General features: G+C 44.7%; 1 protein-coding gene across 2 annotated transcripts in view; it reads right to left on the bottom strand.

The window, feature by feature from the left end:
- Positions 1 to 20,525, bottom strand: part of ARHGEF10 (Rho guanine nucleotide exchange factor 10) — a 1,326,864-nt gene that overhangs the window by 806,224 nt on the left and 500,115 nt on the right. For both annotated transcript variants that reach the window (XM_069606090.1, XM_069606091.1), the window contains exon 11: positions 11,926 to 12,038. In XM_069606090.1, the coding sequence (XP_069462191.1) occupies positions 11,926 to 12,038 (113 nt within the window). The remainder of the gene's footprint in view (positions 1 to 11,925; positions 12,039 to 20,525) is intronic.

Here is a 20,525-nt window from a genome sequence, read left to right as displayed (position 1 = left end):
TTCCCTTTAATAAATGTTGTTGGATACTTTCATGTAACTGAAAATATTTCTTTTTGTGCATTGTTATTTATCGTGAGCAAATACACTCTTATTGTACATGGACTGCTGACTTCACCATATTTCCTTGCAGATGTCTTTTTCAAATGATGTGCACAGGATTTAGTTCATGTGTTTGTTTTTAAATATGCTGTTTTCTCTGCATCCTTATCTTTAGTATAGGTCTTCCTACAAAACTGTCCAACGACAATTCAAGTAACTCCCAACATGCCTGTCCTCTGGGCTCTCAGACTCTTCTGCATGGTCCCTGGCAGAGGACTTCATTAGATGTAGAAGGACTATACCTAAGATTGCCAGAAGAGAGAAAGTAAGCAATAGCGCTCATTGACTATTCTTCCAAATGGCCAGGGGTTGGGTTTGTAGATCAGATAACAACAGCAAATGCAACACACATTGTAAAGAGTGTGTTTAGCACAAAAGAGCATCCTGGGGTGATCATAATGAATAACAGTGTCCAGTTTATTTCCAAAGAAATAAGGAGGTGTCTACAGAACCTAGGTGTCAAACAAAAAACCAAGCCACTTTACTATCCACATGGTAAGGGATTGGTAGAAACATAAATTTATATGCTGAAAGCTAGTGTCCAGAGGAATCTACTTAACAGTGTGGATGCAGTAAATACTGTGGAGGGTACTGGAAATATATGCATATACTCTGCATTGTAACCATGATGCCCTGTCTGAGCTCATGAGAGAGAGAATGAAAGGTTATTTATATGACCATACCTTGATTCCCTGCACAAGGATGTGGCATGCACGTGGAATCAGGGGTTTGTTTGGAGAAATGCTGAAGATGATGCAGGACATAGAAATAAAAATGAAAGAGACATTGGATGTTAGGAAAAGAGAGTGGGAATCACAGTTCAATGTCGGATATCTGATTAGGATTCAGTTGCTGATTAGGATTCAGTTGCTAATGCAGGTGGATAAGGAAACCTTAATGTACAGCATACCTACAGGAGGTACTGAATTGTTCTGTAATGCAGTAGGACATGATATTGCAGTTAGGGAATGCAGAAAAGTTGGCAAACTTACAGTGACAGAACTTTGTCTGAAGGAAAGGCCGCAGGGTTAGATCAGGGTGTTTAATGGAAAGCTCAAATTGTGAGAAAACCAGAATATTCAGCATGGCGAAGAATGAGCACTACTGATGCCAACAATGGGCGATAGAAAAGGAAGTAATTTGAATACGGTGGTAGGGAGCATGACTAAAGAAGACAAAGTGAAAGTCCATTCTGAAGTTGATGGGTTGACTTGGGTCTGGCAATATATATATTTCTTTACTTCAAGCAAAGTCAAGAGATTACATGCATTACAGAAACTAACAAATACTGGTTGTTTAATGTTTTCAGTGGTAGTGCTTCACTTACAGTTACCCATACCTATGGTGATCTACAACCCTCCGGAATGAGATACAAGCTCTCAACGCAACCGTTGAAACCTGACTTTTATCTTGGCTAGGCTGTTCCCCAATAGTTTTCTTCTCTAAGCGTGTTTAAGCTGGCGAGGCCAGGACCATGAGAATCAGCACAAAAATGTCACAAGAATAACCATGCGACAGTAAGCTTGTTTGTCATCTGACAATAGAGGCAGTGTGTGACATTCTCATCTGGGATAGCCAATAAGAGTTAAGCATCACAGATAGTCAAGAACCTCCATCACCAAAACAATTGCACTAAGAAATGTTAAAAAGAAAAAACACAAAATTACTGTTTCAATTAATAAATTAGTCTTTTAGAAACACATATATTTCTCTGTGTGAATATTAACCAGGCTACGTTAGTGTTGACAGCGGCCCATTCATAGCTATTCTAATAACCATAATGATGATGAATTTCCATTGTTTTGAGTCAGTTGGTCAGTACTTTAGAAAATAAATAGTTGTTCTGAAATCAGCTTTTAACCACTGGTGGGGCCATGCTGTTTCCTAAAAGAATATCTGTAATTTGCGATGCTATTGACTCCCGAAAAAGACCTATTCTTCTACTGGTCTCATTCCTATTAGATCAAAGCAAATTTTCAAGGAGATGCAGCATAAAGTGAAACAAGAAACAAATGGAATATACTTCTAGAATACAATGCTTGACCAGTATCATTTTTCCCCAAATTAACCAAATTAATACTAATAACCATCTTCGTACCATTATTTAACATGGCAAATATGTAGCATATCATACATATTCTAGAATTGTAATGAAAGGTGATATAGTACCAACATTAAGTGAACATATATTAGTGTTCACTTTCATCATTTGACAAGTATTACCTCTGTGATAGAAACAGCACATATGAAAAGATCAGACACATCGGCATCGCCTAACCTGCGTCAAACTCGTCTCCAGTATTAAGCGAGTTATAAAAGAACAATTGTAATCATTGAATGTGAGCAATAAACATCGAATTGACTCCAAAGAGTTATTTTCTATTGAGTGTTAATTGCATTCACGGGCCGCCAATGTTAGCACTAGCGTGCTGCTGGGTCTCCTGCACAAAGTTTCTAACTTTTGCAGGCATATTGCAAATGTAAAGAGTGAAACCAAGTGAAAATAACTTTATCATATACTCTTTACTTTTATGCTTTGGCTTGTAATAAAATTAATTCTGCAGATCTTACAGATCGCATTTACCAATGGTTTCACATGTAATTCACTGGTTTTTAGCAGATGCTGAATGGCAGCAGATTCCATAGGAATACATGTGTTGTAAACCTGTATGAAAATCTCATGCAGGTGTGAATCAATGTACATTCGAGACAGAGGAGTAAAGTGCAGTGGAGATCGTGTTCCTCCTGAGAAGTCACATAGACCAGTAGGTCATTGCTATAGTTAAATGCCAACTTGATGGGGATCAACAGTTGCCTAGTAGCCTCCTGAAACATTTCTGTAGTGGAGGAAATGCCAAAGTTGAGGTGTTTGTACTTGAACAAACCCATGCGTGTTGCAAACGTTGTTACTGGTCTTGGTTTGGGGTGTAGCTCGAGTTGACGATACCCATGGTTTAGATCTAGCTTCAAGAATTGTGTGGCTCTGTTTAGCTGCACAATCATGTCCTCTATTTTCAGACCTGGGTGTCTTTATCTTTTTATTGCTTTTTGCCACCCTCATGTCGATACATAGCCTGATCTTGTTCCCTTCCTTAGGAACTACCACTAGTGGTGAGATCCACGGAGTTGGTCCTCTGGCTTTTTCTACAATTATGTTGCCCAATAACTGCTGTAGCTCCTGGGACACTGCCTGCTGCAGGTGAAACCGTGATCCTTTATGGGGTGTTGTGGCTGGATGCACCTTTTCGTCAATATGCAATTGTACCACAGTCCATTGCAATTTTCTTAGACCACGGAAGCGTTCAGAAAATGTAGTTCATTTGACTTCTTTTGACATTATAACCCCCAACATCCAGGAGATGACGCCAATGTTGGTGTGACTATTATTGCATCTCATCACCTCATTGTCCTGATAGTGAACCTCAAACAGTCCCAGTTCCTATGCAGTCTGGTAACTGAACAGACATCTTCCACTGACATGGCTTCCAAGGACATGTATGGTGGTGGTGGTTGACCTCTGTAACAACGTGTGCTGGAATTGTCCAATTGATGCTAGCGGTGTGCTAGCACCCCAATGAAATATGTGCACCGTTGACTGTGATAAACTGCTTCTCGTGCCAGTCTGCATGAACTCCTGCTCCCCCATGATGTTGACAGTGGTGGCCATGTCGACCAGTAAACAGTGTGTTACTCCTCCTATCTCGGCCATGACCTTTGGGGCTTCCACTTCCCCCTGATCCCCATGCATTTGGTTCACAAACTCATCTGTATATTCCGGGTATATTTCTTGTCCGACTTCTTCGTATTCTTGGTAGGGATCTGCCAGGTCTTCATACTGCTCTTCATAGTGCATGTAGTGCGGTGTTTGTTCCTCATATTGCCCTTCTCCATATTCCAGCTGTTCCATCGCCCTCGTCATCCTTCATGGCATCTGCGTAAATGTCTGCAGAGGCCTCCATGATGCCTGCAGTGGTTGTCTGGCCGGTGTTCTCCATGTTGCTTGCATGAGAAATCTCAGGGCCGGGAAGGGCCTCCCTTCTCTGTATACGGTGCGATAGTGTCCTTCTCTCCCACACTTGGAGCACCTCTGGTTTATTGCGTGGCACATCCTTGAGTGTGGAAATGCTAACCCACATCTAAAGCACATTCTTAAGGCCTGGGACTCGACCTCATCTGCTGGTATCCCTCTCTGGATGATCCTCTCATCATGTTAGGGAGACCTTGGCGGTCCTCTCGTCATGTCCGTGGCCCATGTATTGGCTGCCACCGTCTCGTCTTTCTCTACCTTCTTCTTTGGTGTTCCCATTGATGTTGCTTGAATTTCCACTCGCTCGTGTGCTCTTGCCAGCTCAATCACTTCGTCAATCGGGGGTGGTCTCTTCATCAGCTGCTTTCGTAAAGTAGAGGACATGCACCCCTGAAAATGCACCCCCGAAAATCGCACAAACTGGCAGTGTACTAGTTTCTGTCTGAGCCTGGTGGTAAACTCATTGATAGTCTCATGTAGCAGTTACGACCACTGGTTGAAGACATATCTTTCATATTCTCTGTTGGGCTGTATAATCAGTTTCTTATTCAACAAGGCCCTTGAATGAAATTTTTTCCTCACCTGGGATTGTTTTAATGATTCATTTAACTAATTTTATTGCCAGATTAGAGTTGATGTCACTGATGGCAGGCGATTAATCCTCTCCGGCAGCCTTAATGCAATTGTTGAATTCTTCCACCCATTCGACAAAGCCCTTGGTCTTGTTGGGGATGCAGCGCAAATAGTGTGGGCCTTCTGAGGAACTAGGCCCTTTTGTTTGTGTTCCCCAGCATCTGCTGGTCTGTTTGATCCACCATGATCACTATCCCTCAATATGCGTTTCCAGGTGCGTCCGGTCCTGGGCCTACTGGGTGCAAATCAGGCATGCTCCTGTCGCCAGGCGTACCTCTCTCTGGCCCCTCTCCTCATGGTGTTGTGGTGCACGGGCCTCTGTAACTGCCAGTGTCCCCTGGAGTGCAGTGTAAATGGGAGTTGCCAGGACTCACCTGGCCGTATCACGCCTAATGTGTCAGCCATGAGGGTTTGGGCTGAGGTCTGCAGCTGGCAGGTCCTCATGGCACAGCGACTAAGTGCCAGTAGATTTCGGGCCGCTGTAACAGTGGATTGAAGGGGTGATCATCGTCAAGTCACTTGTGCGCTGCGGTCTGACTGGCTGGGCCTGCGAGGCGCAGGATACTGCCACTTGAGGCGGCAGAGAGGGTCGCAGATTGCGGCGGAAGGCGGGCCGCTGCTTTTCAAAGCTTACCTTCGTTGGAGTGGAGATGCCGTTGGTTTGGTTTCCTGCAGACTTGCAGGGGTCCAGGACACCGCTCACACATGGCGGGATGGGCGTGCAGCAGTGCGGCTGCCGTCTGGAGGCAATTGACGATTAGGAGAATTGGATGCCTGCGAACATGCAGGGACTCCGGCGTTATGCCCTGCCGGCCCTCCTGATTCCGCGGTAGCAGTTCAGGGGGTTGGAGGCTGTATTAGTGCTGGCAGCTGCCTGCGCACCGCCGGACTTACCTGGGGATGCTTGTCCTCAACCTTTCTGCCCCCGGGTGTGTGGCAATGACAATTACCCCCTCAATGGTGGTTGCCCGGGGTCGCTTGGCTCCCCCATGTTGTTCCAGTGCCTCACGAATGTCACAGCGTTCATCATGTAACCGCAACGGCCATCCTAGGTGTTGCCAGGCAACTGGTCCCAACAACCTCATTATGGCGCTGGTGCATAAAAGAACTGCAAGCGCCTAGCTTGGTGCATCTCAACTTTCTTGGTGTCCACGATCCCTCCTTTTCTTCTGTTCTCCGTTCACCCGCTCTAGGTGCTCCCTTGCCCTGACTTCTTTCCTGGCCTTGCCTGCCCTCTGTTCTCTTCCTTGTGGTCTCTGTCCCTCTCTGCCTTGCTCCTTGTCCCTTTGCTGCCCCCTGATTTGTTAGATCCTGATATCATGTGCTGTTTACATCTCTTCCCCTGTGGTGCCCTAGTCTAGTGCTTTGCACTGTTCCTGCATTACGTTAATCTGGTGCACCCTCTAATGGTGCAGTTAGACCAACCCTGCACCTGGCCGCGATTCATTATTTACAGTAGGTTGGCAGATGTAGGGTGGTTATTGGTACCACCTTTTCTTCACCAACAATACACAAAAATCTGTGACGGTCTTCAAGCTCAGGTAATGCCTGCGCTCAGTACTGCTTGACATTAGGGCTGCATACAATACAGCTGGATGAGCGTGCTGCGGTGTGCAGCTGCTGGAGGAAACGCACACTACACTGCTCGAACGAGACAGCGGACCTGCCCTGCGGCGTGAGCCGTTTCCCTTCGTCGCCAGTTGATACACATGGTTTGTGCACAATAAGGACCGTAGGCTGCAAAGGAGGACACAGGTAGGTCTATTCGTAAGACTCTTTATTCTCTTACTGCCTCTTTTCTCCTTTACTCCTCCCCTTCCTGTAACATCAAGTCCTCTCTTAAAGGGACCATGATTTACATTATCTCACACATAACAATCTTAACTCCACTTCGTGCCACTGTTCCACCTTGAAAGCAAATGAAAATGAGCCAGAGAGTTAATGCCTTCATTTCCGGTAACCCCCCCACATAAAAAGACCCTACCAGTGTTGAGAGTAGTCTAACCATATGAAACAATAGGCTTACCACTACAGAATCTTCAAGTTAATTGAAAACAACTGGACTGTATACCTATTCTTTCATAGGCAGGGTCAGAGGCAGATTATATTTCTTGCAATTCCCCTTTTCACTATAGCCATTACAAGAGTTACAGATCTAGATTTGATGACTCAGGAGTGTAGGTACAACTCCAAAGGGGCTACCAAGGGCATAGATAAACAATCCAACCACAGAGATCATGAGCAACAGTGCCCGCACCCCAAGTGACACTGGAATATAGCTTTATCGCAATGTTCGAAATAACCAGGCATTGAGAGCTATCTAGCCCCTGCTTGAGGCTGAGAATAACATGTCTAGCTTGACATCAACAGCTACCAGGAGCTGCTTTTGAGTCTCCAGGCCAACTGGTGCATAGAAACATACCCATGTGACACGAACTCTGAGTGTTTGGCAGTGTGTCGAAAGGAATGTTAGGGCACATCTGTAAGAGATTTAATCTACAATGAGTGATATGTAGACGAAAAAAGGATATAGTCTGCCTACCATATAGAAGTTGGCACACAGCAATTTGCTTATCTAGCTCCTTACTCCCCAGTGGCAGCTCCTACATGCTGGGTGATGCCAGATATCCAGGAGCTGCTTTTAGCCCCTCCTCATCGAATCCCTATTCCGATCCCTTTGTATAGCATAAAATACATACATATTTATTTTATTTATTTTTGGATTTGTAGAGCGCACTGCAACCCACGGGCATAGAGGCGCTATCAAGGATACTTAAGAAGGCTTGCTTGAGGGTTACAATAAGCGGCCCAAGAAACAACATATCACATTTGCTTTAGTTGGTACAGTTAAGAGAAGCAGAAATTTACATTGCAAAGGTGTGACACATTCAGTGGGTAAGCATATGTTCGGAATCACACGAGGGGTAAGCCCTCTAGACAAAGAGCCTAGTTTTTAAGGCCTTTCGGAAGGCAGCGTGAGATTCGATTGATCTGATCTCGTTCAGGAGGTTGTTCCAGAGAGAGGCAGCCATTGAGGGGAAGCTCAATCCCCCCACTCTGCGCGTGTGAGGAACCAAGATGAGGTTGGCATAGGTGGCCCTGGAGGGTCTGGTCACTGTTTGTTTGGAGATCCTTTGTTCGAGATATGTGGGTGCGAGTCTGTGAAGACATTTGTGTGTTAAGGCAAGTATTTTGAAGACAACCCTTTCTTTGATAGGTAGCCAGTGTGCCTGCCTTCTAGCCAGTGAGATGTGTTCCCTGCATGAAATGCCTGTTGCGGCCCTTAAGGCATTGTTCTGGGCAATCTGGAGCTTAGCCATGTTTCTTTGATAGGTTCCGATGAAGAGGGCATTACAATAGTCGAGTCTGGAGCCAATAATGGCTCTGGCTATGGTAATGCAGTTCTGTTGGATCAGGAAAGGCCTGACAGCATTAATCAATTTGGAATAGTACACTGCAGAGGAAGCTATGGCATTGACCTGCCTGTCCATGGTCAGGCTTGGCTCTAGGTATACGCCCAAGGTCTTAATTGTTTGTAATACGGTGATGGAGGTGTTGTTTATATTGAAGGCAAGATTCTCTTTGTCGAGTTTGCTCAGAGTGAAGGGGGACCCAATCAGCAAGAGTTCGGTTTTTTCACTGTTCAGACAGAGCCAGTTGTCTGCCATCCAGGATTGAATGGTGGAGTAGACGAGGTTGAGGGTGTCTGTATCAGTACGGTAGTCCCCCGAAAGAGGTCTGAGCACCTGGTTGTCATCTGCATAGTTGGTATATGCGATGCCCAGTGAGTCCAGAATATGGAACAGAGGTCAGGTGTAGAGGTTATATAGGGTAGGAGCAATGCATGAGCCCTGAGGGACTCCGCATTTGATCAGACTCGGTGTGGCATTCGAGGATTCCGAGAAAACCTTCATTACTCTCTCCTGAAGGAACGAGTTTATCCAAGCACAGGCCTTTGGGGAGAAGTCTGCAGTGGTTGTGTGATGGTGGCATAGGGTTTTGTGCTCTACCAAGTCAAAGGCGGCCGAGAGGTCTAGGAGCAGAAGGAGCGCAGGTTTGCCTGCATCTCTTAGGTCATCTATTTGGTTTTTTAGATCAAGTAGCGCCGTTTCGGTGCCATGACGAGGACAAAAGCTGGATTGGTGAAGACCAAGGAGGTGGTTGTCCTCAATGAAATTTTGAACTTGCAGGTAAGCTGCTTTGTCCAAAATCTTTAAGAGGAAAGGGACCGTAGTAATGGGTCTGTAGTTACCAGGTATCAAAAGGTCAAGAGATGTTTTTTTTAACAATGGTCGGACCCAGGCTTCTTTAAGGGAGCTGGGTACAGTGGATGATTGGAAGGAGGAGTTGATAAAAGCAGTAACAAAGGGGGTGATAGCTGGAGCACAATCTTTGATGATGTAAGCTGGGCAGGCGTCCCCCTTACAGTTAGAGGGCTTAATGGACTTTATGAGGGCAATGACTTCTGATTCACTCATGGGAGAGAAATCAAATTTGGGTACCTGGATGGATGTGTCCAATGTAGTTTGTGCCGTTTGGGCTGCTAGTAAGGAGGAGACAGCTTTTTGATGGGCTAGGATTTTGGTGTGAAGGGAGTCAAGTTTGTCAAGCATAGCTCTTTGAATTTGGTTACACCATGTCTCATCTTTGACAATGCTGGGTGGGGGAGGGCTGAAGGGGATTGAAGTTCCCTGAAAATAGCGAAGATTTCTTTAGTCCCTGAGTCTGCATTATTAATCCTTGTGTTGTAGGATTCAGCTTTGGCATGTGTGATAGCAGTTTTGTATTGTCTCGCAATGGTCTTGAAGGCAGATTTGTTGGGTTCAGTAGGGTTTCTTTTCCATGTGGCAAGTGATAACCTTTTCTTTGATCGAAGATCCATGAGTGCTTGGGAGAACTAGGCATTGGAATGCTTAGTTTTCTTAGCTTTTTTGGCTGTCAGGGGAGAGATGGTATTTACTGCACTAGTTATGATTTGATTGAAGGTGTTGGCTAGTAGTACAGGATCATTGGGGAATGGTGGTTGCAGGGCTGGAACCTGAAGGAACGGAAGTAGGCTATTTTTCGTTAGTTTCTTGGAGCTCCTAGATAGTGCGGCGGGGAGGATGATGATGGGTTTTGATGGTTCTGTGGAGATGTCAATCTGAAAGTTAATACAGAAATGGTCTGACCAGGGGATTGGGGATATGGTAGAGCAGAGAATGGGGCAGTTATGATGCGCAACCCAGTCAAGGGTACGACCTTTGATGTGAGTAGGCTTGGTGATGGCTTGGACAAACCCTAGGGTGGGTAGTCCTTTTGTAGGGTAATGGCATTGGTGTCTTGGGGTCGTCAAGCCCAAGGTTGAAGTCACCCAGTACAACTAATTTGTTTGCTTTTTTCAAGTTGTGGGATAGAGAATGGAGGAGGGTTTCTTGGAAGTCGGTGGGAGGGCCTGGGGGCGAAACACAAGGTGAAAGGCGATGGTGGAGTTGAGAGACGTTTTGAGTTTGTTGAGGAGGTATTCGGCATTGTGCCCCAGTTCACCCTGAATTCTTCTGATGTGAAGAGTGTCCTTGGCTATGGTGGCCACACCACCCCCCCTTTGTCCTGCACGATCCTGCCTAAATATGGTGCATCCAGATAGGATAGCGAGCGAGAGTGAGTCCGGATATGTCTTGTAGCCATGTTTCACAGACAAAAAGAAGGTCGAGATTATCCCTCCTGATGAGATCATCTACATCGAGCGTGTGTGCCGGGATAAAGCGCGAGTTCACCAGGGCGCAAGCTAGGAATTTGGAGGAGGGGCTACGAGGTTTAGCAGGAGTAGCTGAAGTAAGCCTTTGGTTGGTGGGCATGGCAGACATAGATTTGGTAGTGTGGGGAACATTAGCCAGCATGTTATCATTAGTGACATTGTCTAGCATCGCAGTGGGGGTATCTTTGACCAGCAGGGCAGTGGGGGCATCTTTGACCAGAAGGGCAGTGGGGGCATCATTGACCAGGATATCAGCATTAGAACCATAGCATAACAAAGCAGTGGGGGCATCATTGACCAGCGGGGCAGTGGCGGTATCATTGACCAGGATATCAGCATTAGAACCATAGCATAACAAAGCAATGGGGGCATCTTTAACCAGCAGGGCAGTGGAGGCGTCAATTTCCAAAGTAACAACAACATCTTGGTCTGTGCACATGAAACCTACATGTTGTGCTGCAGAGAGAGCATCGGGAGGAGGGTCCATATTCGGGAATTTTACGGGCTCATGGTGCGGTAGTGTTGCATGTTCGGAATGCGTATAGAGTGACTTGCAGGTGTGATCCGCTGTCGTGGCTGTATGGGCTGCCTGTGGGCTGTGTCCGGCATCAGAGCGGGGCTTCATGATGACGCGGCTAGTGCGCACGCCTGCGGGCGGTAAATGCGGCTTTGTGCAGCATACCTTGTGCGCAAGCGACCGATCCTCAAAGCGACACTGGGTGGGTAGGTGCAGGGGTTCCGGGTGCCAGTGCGCAACGAGAGGAGCTCAGTTCTACGTCTGAGATTGGGTGGGAGGGCCATAGAGGCTGGAGAGCAGCCATTGTTTCCCTTGCAGGCATGGATTTCTGCACCCAGCATCTTCGAGCAGCGGAGAGCTGAAGAGAGGGGCGACAGCCTTTCTTTACATATGTGCTTCTGACGGTCATGTGCCGACCATGACTGGGGACCAGTTGCCATCTAAGAGGAATTACAGTTCATGAAGTAGCCATCAGCCTTAAATGCCTGAAGCAGAATAATGCCTCCCACTTTCTGAAGGATGGTTATAGTTTCTGATCTGGGAGACATGGATTGCAAAATAGGCCGAGGTCAAGGCAAAAGGTCTTCCTGCATGCAAGCCTCTTCCATGTTGTGATTCACACCTGAAGTTTTGCATGTAAGGGACACGGTGGGACAATGATAATAAACACATGTGCTGATTTTTACACATAATAACACATGTACTGTTTTTTAGATACAATATGTTCTAGTTAATGGTTCCACAGTATGGAGTTCGCATGACAATATATTCTGCTAACGGCAGCTAATGCAGTAAACCGCTCATTCGTTGTGCAGAGCCTAGAACAGAATCTAGAACAAGGAGAAGTCATGATGCCTTATACCACATTTCATTGAATAAAAATGCAAGAGCGAACTTTAGTAGCGCAGCTACCTGGTGTTGAGATAATCCTTCTGGCATAGGGGTCATTATTGCTTCTGTGTGCTTGCAATCCACATCAATAAAGACATTCGATTCATCGTCTTCCAGGTATGCGGATTTACGATCTGAAAATAATAACATGTATGTAAATACCTTCTCTATTCAAAATAGGGCACAACGTGCATATAAATAATAAAGGTGACATTTTTATTTAAACAAAGCAATTGTGACGCAGGATTTTTTCATTTAGAATGCACCAGACAAGGTTAAAACACAATCAGGTGAAAAGAAAACATTGTTAGGAATGAACCGCAAGGAAACCGAAGATAATTTTCAAACCAAAGACCCACATTTCCACTCAGTGTAATCTCCCAGTCTCGGGCCCTCACTTGACTCACTTTCTAATGCTAGGCAAATTACGTCAGCTACGTTTACCTCAGTTCACATAATGTAGCCGAGCACACCAAAGCCGGTACTCTCCCGCCTGGAGTGCTACATGAAGAGGAAGGGCACACACTTCTGTGCTCTCAGGTTCCCTAGGCAACGGGACCCCAAACACACGTCTCCAAGCTGTGTTTCTCAGATCCAAGGAGCGCACGTGTTATACACAGGCAGCTTGGCACCATCCAAGCGTGCTTACTTTGCCCACCTCACCCCTGCACTCCTACCATCGAACCATATGTAATCAAAAAAGTGCTTTGCAGCTGCGCCCATGTAGTGTATTGCTGGTTTGCGAGCATGTGCAGTTGCTAAGACTCAAACTGTGTGCGACCTCGTAAATTCTCAGGTAAACTGTGTACATATTGTAGCCAATGAATAAACTCAGTGTGTCGAATGTGCAGAAATGAGAGCCTGCCCACTATACTAGACGTGTACCTGCATACCATCCAGCTCCATCAGGAAAGCTACTGGTGCACAGCAAACGTGCACTGCAGCTGGATGCTGCACTGTTGGCCAGATGAGATATGACCTGCGCACTCAGTCACAGAAGGTCACGAGAAGAAAAAGAGACGTCATTAAAATATCTTTGAGCATAGTGCGCTCTCCCTTGTTGCAAAGTAATCTACCCCAGCTGTGGAACACTGTCTGCAATATCACTGTGCTCAACATCCATCAGTGGGCTGCCATTATCTGTTGGTCATCTCACTGTAGATCCTTGCAAGGTGATCTGCTGTTGCAGAGATAAGACTTTAAAAAAGCTCCATGCCTGCGTCTGTTTTGCTATGTTGGATACTTGAGGGGGTTCCTTGAAGGATACTTGAAGGGAGAGAGTTGTCCCTTGTTTGCTCATGCAGCACATCACGATCATTTCGTCTCTTCTGATTATTATGTTTGAAATTTGTGTCTGAAAATACCCAAGTGCTAACTGTACCATTAACACTGACCTGCAATAGTCACTGGACTGTTCACCACCTGTGATACATTTTCAGATGGTGCTTAAGAGTGCCCCTGGTCCATGCCGGGCTAAATCATTGTTATTTGCACTTGGAAAGAAGGGGGCAGGGTGGGTGAAATTCCGGCCTACGTGTAAGCTATGTACATGCCACTGTTGGAACGAATTTTTGACATACTTTCCGATAACCACTACAATCCTTTCTGCCCGTGACCACTTACCTGTGAGGCGTTGCTTTATTGATTTCATGTGTAATCTGACACTTGTGACGCAATATATACATGAAGATATAACTCCCAACAAGTTAAACACATTCCTCCCTGTCTGACACTGATGTCTAGAAGGGGAAATTGAGGTCTTCAATGCATTCACTTTCACTCTTTCTCCTGAAGACGTTACCAATGAATTGATTGTATCTGGACCGCTAGAAACAGCTCGTCATTCATTGGAACAGAAATGGATTTTGAATGGTTGACTATGAACTCTGATTTGCCTAAGAGGTTTGTTGGGTGTCTGACATATATTTGGGGGTTCCCTTTATCAGCCAGTGGCCCAGACTGAGTACCATTAACCATCAATGTGGATTCATGGCTGAAAATAAAGTGAGTAAGGTTTCTAGACTGTTTGATTCGGGAATGTGAGACTCGGCAAAATCCTTAAGCTTCACCATTGACAGTAGCCTGACCTTCCAGAAACACATAGCCAAGAAGACCTAAACAGACTGGCTCCGAATCTGTGCCTTTTGAAAAATCAAACCCTTCATCCCGCCACAGTACTTCCAGACCATAGTGCAAGGCTGCCAGCTCCTCACTTGGCTCACCTAAAGGCAGTCCACCATGCTGCAGCGCGTCCTTTTACGAATGCACAGACATTTGACCGAACCACCCCCATCCTACACATACGACATTGGTTTCCTTTCCAGGCCAGAAAAATGTTCAAGAAAGTATTGTGGCCTACAAAGCATTCATGCGTAGCACACCAGCGTACCTGGCAGAGAAGCTCCACATATCTGGTGACACATGCTTCTCGAACAGCAAATTGACCAACTGGCTAGAATCACAACCCATCCGCAAAGAGAGGACCCACAAACAATCCTTCTCTTGTCATGCACCCACCCTCTGGAACTTGATCTCGGTGTCAGCTTGGAATGTCCCCACAATTCTTCTATTTCGCAAATCGCTCAAAACATGGCTTTTTCAACAACACCTGACCAAGGACTAATTCCAATGAACGCACAAACCGACACACAGATTCAACTCACAGTACTGCGCTACTGTTAAAAGTTGCCAGCCCAAACGCTGGCTACCCACACTCTGTACAGTGCTCAACTGCTTTCGAGCTAGGTCTGTGATTTAAACAATAAAATAAGGAATTTGTCTTTCTCTTCCTAGATTAGAATATCATATCTATCTTCTGCTACTTTCAAAATATCAAAATGTTTGTTTTAATTTTAATTTGGGGATGACGAGATGGGGTGTTCTTTCGCCACTCAAGATTCCTTTAATGCCATACACTCTGGTTCGCATCTTCTAAATGTTCCTGGTATGTATCATGCTCTTGAGTTTCTTGTGCATATTATGGAATCATAAAAGGCATGTGCATTAAATTATGCCTATCTGACCCCTTTGTTTCCTTTTTGGTAGGGCCATCGCCTTCATGTAATCTTTGACATCATACATGTCCTCCTAGAAACTCCTAGTCGTCATTATTTCTGTTCTTATACCATCCTCTGTAACCTGAAGGTTTGATTCAGTTTGATGATCATCACATTGCACGTGTTCCCCTTACCCAACAACTTCTTCCATCTCTTCATCTCGATCTTTCCTTGGTAGGAATGGTGTTAACGAAGTTGGTGGTTTTTTGGAGATTGAAATGTATGAGTTACACTATTGTGGTATTTGGCACTTTTGTGTTAACATTTTGTATATCTGCTCTTTTAGGATATTCATTGTTGAAGGGCCAGATGTTTCTCAACGGCTCCAAGCAATGTCTATCCTAATTTGACCCCAAAGGATTTAAGACATAATTTTCTTTTGCAGCATATTGCACAGACACTTGTTTTTTCTTGACTGTGCCCCCTTTCTTAACTTTCAATCAATCAATCAATAAAACACTATTTCAGCAATTCTGTCATAAAAGTCACATAACAAAATGAATACAGTCATAGTAAATAACATTAATCTGTAAACTTGTAATCAAACTGAATCTTAAAACGGAAGAGCCATTCAAAATAAAATAACAGGGCATGCAGATCTCTTAAATATCTAAAAGGCAAGATGCCTTGATACAATATAATCCTCCATCCCTTCGCCATCAATTTTAATCAATTACAATTTAAAAAATAAAAAGACATCATAAAATGCCTTCCGATGTGACTACACCAGGGAACAGTAGATACCTACAGACTCCTAAATTCATTTTAGAGTATTATCTATCATTTCCTTTCTATTTGTCCAAGCATGTAAGAGGAAACAAGCCTCAGCAAGGACAAAAGTTACATGAGTGGTGCCTTTACAAGCCTTAAGAGCTGCCCTATTATCTCGAATATTCAATTGAATAAATTGTGGTTTCAAGGAGAGCCTTATCAAAGTGAGATATATGGAACAGATGAGTTGGAAATGGATCTCGGTTTCCTTTGATCTAAACAATGGGGGCTCTAACTCTCACGCCCCGACACAGCAAAAAGTGTGAGTGCTTAAGTGTAGGCTACCACATCTAAATTGGACATATAAAGCCTTGTTCCAGTTCCTGTAGCTGAAATTCCAATTTCATGGCATTCTTGATAGTGGGTTTAATCAAGTCCATTTTAGACAAACAGTTAATAAATCCTAGGTTAAGGAGTAGATCTTTCATGTGCCTCAACCATGGTAAACTGCTTCTCCCTGTCGCCTGCAAAACATCCTTCAGGACTATTCCAGGCTGACCACTAGATGATGGCCTATGCACTGCATAGGCATTTAAAACAGATTCACACTGCACACATACCCTGTGCTGTGAACCGGCCCCATTCCCACTCCATGTTCTCACTGGAATCTTCCACAAACACATCCTGGATCATTACCTACTCAATTGTAGGTTATTCCATGTTTAAAGCACCCTGAAAAGGGACTGCCCTTCTCTCAGTTTTCATTATCATTCATATACAGCATTCCTGACTGGCTAGCTCACCTTCTTGTTCAATTAATACAAAATATAAACACAACCTTCTAATGCACAGAGCATCGTCAATGAAACCACATCCCATAAACCAACAGACACAGCAGGAATCTTGGTGTAATCAATAACAGTTTCCTTTGTGTTGGGGAAAATTCTCATAAATGTGCTAATTGCCTCTACCTTAGAGCCCCCCAGCTCTTTTGCTAAACTTTGGGACTTCTAACTTTTTAATTCTAATTGTTTTCTGTGTTTGTTTCTTTGATAATGGAGTCTAACCAACTCCATAGGCACATCTTTTCATTTGTGTCACACAGCACCCTCATTGCAGTGACACAGGGAAGCCTTTTAGGCTGTCCCAAGGTTTAAATACCTTCTCTGGGATAAACTACTGTTTCCCAGAGAAAGTAAAGTGAAATTGACTTTACAAGTCTTTTTAAATTTCTAGACCCAGCACACCCTATCTTACAATAGAGTGCTGAAGGGGTTACTTAGTATCCCCTGTGTCTAGAAACTCATGTAGAAGTCAAATGCTACCCTTTCCTCTCGAAATGGCTGGTGGCAGTGGTTTTAAAACAAACTACCATGATTTTTCCCGACCGCGAACACCGGTAGCATTAAATGGCGGGAGCTATGTTTTTCAAGATGGCGTCTGAGCCGCCTTTGTTTAAACAGGTCCCGGTCTTCTTTTTTTGCCATTTCTTTTTGGAAAGGTCCTTCTAGTATTTGTCTCTGTGCGCCAAACCAGGTTTGGTCCCTTTGTTCCTTCGCCTTTGGCGGGCTTCAGGACTGAAGACCGCCTCTGGCGCCCGAGTGTCTGGGGTGGCCAGGAAGTGAGGGAGGTGCCCGAAACTCCCTGCGTTTAGTCTCCTAGGAGACCCAAATGAACTCTGGCGTGATTGGCTGACTGTCCGGCAAGGACAGCCACCCTGCTGGGTGAGTGACAGCTAGGCTGGAATGAATGGGAGAGAACTGAATAAAAGGCGAGTCTCTTGGCTTGGAAGGCAGAGTTGACCACTGGAATGAAAGAACCGAAGACGAGCTTGACGAGGACGGCTGCTGCAACTCCCGGACCGTTGGCTTGTCCGGTGAAGCCCTGCTGCAGGTCCGAATCGTCAAGTTCAGCTCGACAGAGAAGCCCCTGCAAAGACTTCTTCCTTTAAGTTGGTGGGACCAATCAACTCAACACTAAGCCACCTGGATACCAATCTCAGAGCTGGTTATATTTACCTCAGAGTGCTGCAAGAAACCGAATAACCAGGGAGAGGGACAGCAGTTTGTGTGCTTGACTACAGCTACCGGAATTGAAGATTTGCCAGTTGCCAGCTTTTTGACCAGTCCCAGTGCAGTGCAGGAGTCCCCCAACGTCCTCCCTCTTGTCCCCACTACTCAGACTCAGGAACAGCGAGATCTGCAGGAACTGTCAGAAACAGAAGTCTTCAGCTGCATCTTTTTCTCCATTTGTAAGGTACTTGGAAACGAGAAAAAGTACTTAACTCTTGCAGTGAAAGTGCATGAAACTTTCCCAACTTGCAGGCCTAATCCGCTTGTGACCCAACATATGATTCTTTCTTTTACGAACTACTTCTGAGAACTTTGGCAAATACTTTTCCGTTTAACTACCAGAACTGCTTTGTCCTATACAAGACTTTAGCCCATTGACTTTGGCCTAACCTATTGCATTGAATCGACTCCACTGGTGAACTCAAAACATTTGCACTGTCTAAGAATAATTGTGATCTTCTTTTTATTGACCTATGCATTTTTGCTCCTACTTGAAAGTACTCTGAATGCCATTTTGCTCCTCCTTCAAAATAGTTTAAATGCCTCAGAAACATACAGTGTAAAGTACTGAAGTATATTTGTGTGTGATATACATTGCCTCCTTCTAGTGATTGTTTTATAACTGACTGTGAAATAAATTAATAAGTGTTTTACCATGAAACCTTGAGTCTAAGCGTCTATTTGAAAACTTGTGATTGTAGAACTCTGTAACATCATTACAGCTCACATTCCCCTCTTGAGATAAGCCTGGCTGCTCAGCAATGCTTCCAAAAGTGTGTATGACAGATTTATACTAAAGGTTGGTTTGCTTACACCTGTAGTCCTAGTTGTGTGTAGTGGTCCCAAAGAGTAATGCATATAAACTTTGCCTAACACTTTGTACAACAAACAACCAGCATTGCAATGTACACCAATGTACACCCCCTCTAGAGACTGCCAGATGTATATGAATTTCTCCCGTGGCACCCCTAATACATTTATCTGAAGCAGTAATGTTCAAGAATCAATATGTTTGCATGTTTCAGAGCCCTACCACAACCTTGTCTATCCCGGATTAAATGAGGCTTAAGTAAAACAATACATTGAGCTGGTCTGGTCGATAGGTGGTTGGAGATGCTGTGATGTGTGAGGGGGTTAGACATGTGAGGCAGACAACTTTGTAGAGGTTTTCATAAAATGCCCTTTTATTAACTTAAATGGGTTTGACAAATGCCTCAATATCCCTACCCTAACGAGTATTTACCTGCCTTTCAATGTAACTAAAGGAAACACGCTAACAAACGGAATCTGTCCCTCACACAACAGTTTAAGTAATGATGGCAATTAACAGTTCTATTCAGTATACATTTGCTAAGTGTTTCTCCTTGTAACCTGGGTGAAATCCCCCTCTCCAGATTTAACAGGATTTTTACTCCAGAGATCCAAATTGGTATTTTTCCATCTTGTAACAACGTTCAAACAATAAAGTTCCTCTTGTTCCAATAAAGTCTCTTACTCAGACTTGAATCAACAGTTCCAAATATTCAACCAGTATTTATATCTCCACTAGTGGTAGAGAGTTCAACACAACATCTTTCAAATAATAAGGATATGTTCACAGTTCATCTGTATCAACAAAGGATTCATTATCAGGATGACTCCATGAAAATTCACAACATCTTGTAGTGGTCCTGCCACTTCTTCTTCACAGAATGTAACCACAGTATAGTATTTCAATGTCTGCTACCTGGTCCAATCACCTGCCAGATCTACCACTACAAAATCCCTGTCCTGGTATACTCGCCTGCCAGGACTAATGAAAACGTCTACTACTACTACTACTACTACTACTACTACTACTACTACTACTACTACAACAACTACTACTACAACCACACGTACTTCTGTGATGCGATTTACTTCAACCAAAGTCTTTTAACTTTCCACAACATCAGTTTTGGCTACTTCTCCTGGGAAGACATGAAAAACATTGGTGCTGATTATTCCACACTTGTTATTGCCACATGCAATGCAGGTTATGTGTCATAATGCCTACCCCCGGGCATCAGGACCAAGCCCATCAACACCGGGAGCAAGCATCTAGATACTTATTAAAATCCCAACAGCCCCTAAGGCGCCAGGCACATCATGGAAATCAGTCCTGGCGGCATAGGCGCCAGGCTCATAAACTTTACTTACCTGATGCACACGCTTCACGTTATTCTGCATCCAGCAGCGTAACGCTCACGTGTCTGCAGTCTGTATCCAGTCTTCTGCCACGCCTGCCTTGAATCTGGAGCTCCTAAAACCAAGAGGAAAGAAAAGGACAAGATTAGAAAACGAACTATTTCGAATTGCTCACCTGATTTCGAATCCATCTCGCCTCCGGACCTGGAAAGAACATCAAGAGCATCTCCAGCTGCAGTGCCGCGCCATACTCACCAGTCGTCGAAGCATCTTTCGATTCAGCGCTGCCTCCATCATTTCTTCGCCAAACTCCGGCACCTGAGGGACAAAAGAAAACAACAAGGTGAGCCGAGAAAACCAACAAATAAAACACTTATCATAGACTGACCTGATTACCACCGGAGGCATTATTCTATAACTCTCCACATCTTCATGTGCCGCACCTGCAAAGGGAGAGAAAACAACACGTTAAACACCGGCAACCTTTACCGGACGGCGTCGGGTAATACAGACTCTTACCTGAGCGCCACCAACTGCCACGAGGGGTATCTTCTCACAGTCTTAGTTGCAAGACAAGGAAGGAAGGGGGGACAAGAGTGAATCATCGGACATATTG

The sequence above is a fragment of the Ambystoma mexicanum genome, chromosome 4p (assembly GCF_040938575.1).
Source record: "Ambystoma mexicanum isolate Mex_15411 chromosome 4p, UKY_AmexF1_1, whole genome shotgun sequence".
Lineage (NCBI taxonomy): Eukaryota > Metazoa > Chordata > Amphibia > Caudata > Ambystomatidae > Ambystoma > Ambystoma mexicanum.
The sequence above is the reverse complement of the archived record's forward strand: the minus strand, read 5'-3'. Positions and strand labels throughout refer to the sequence as shown.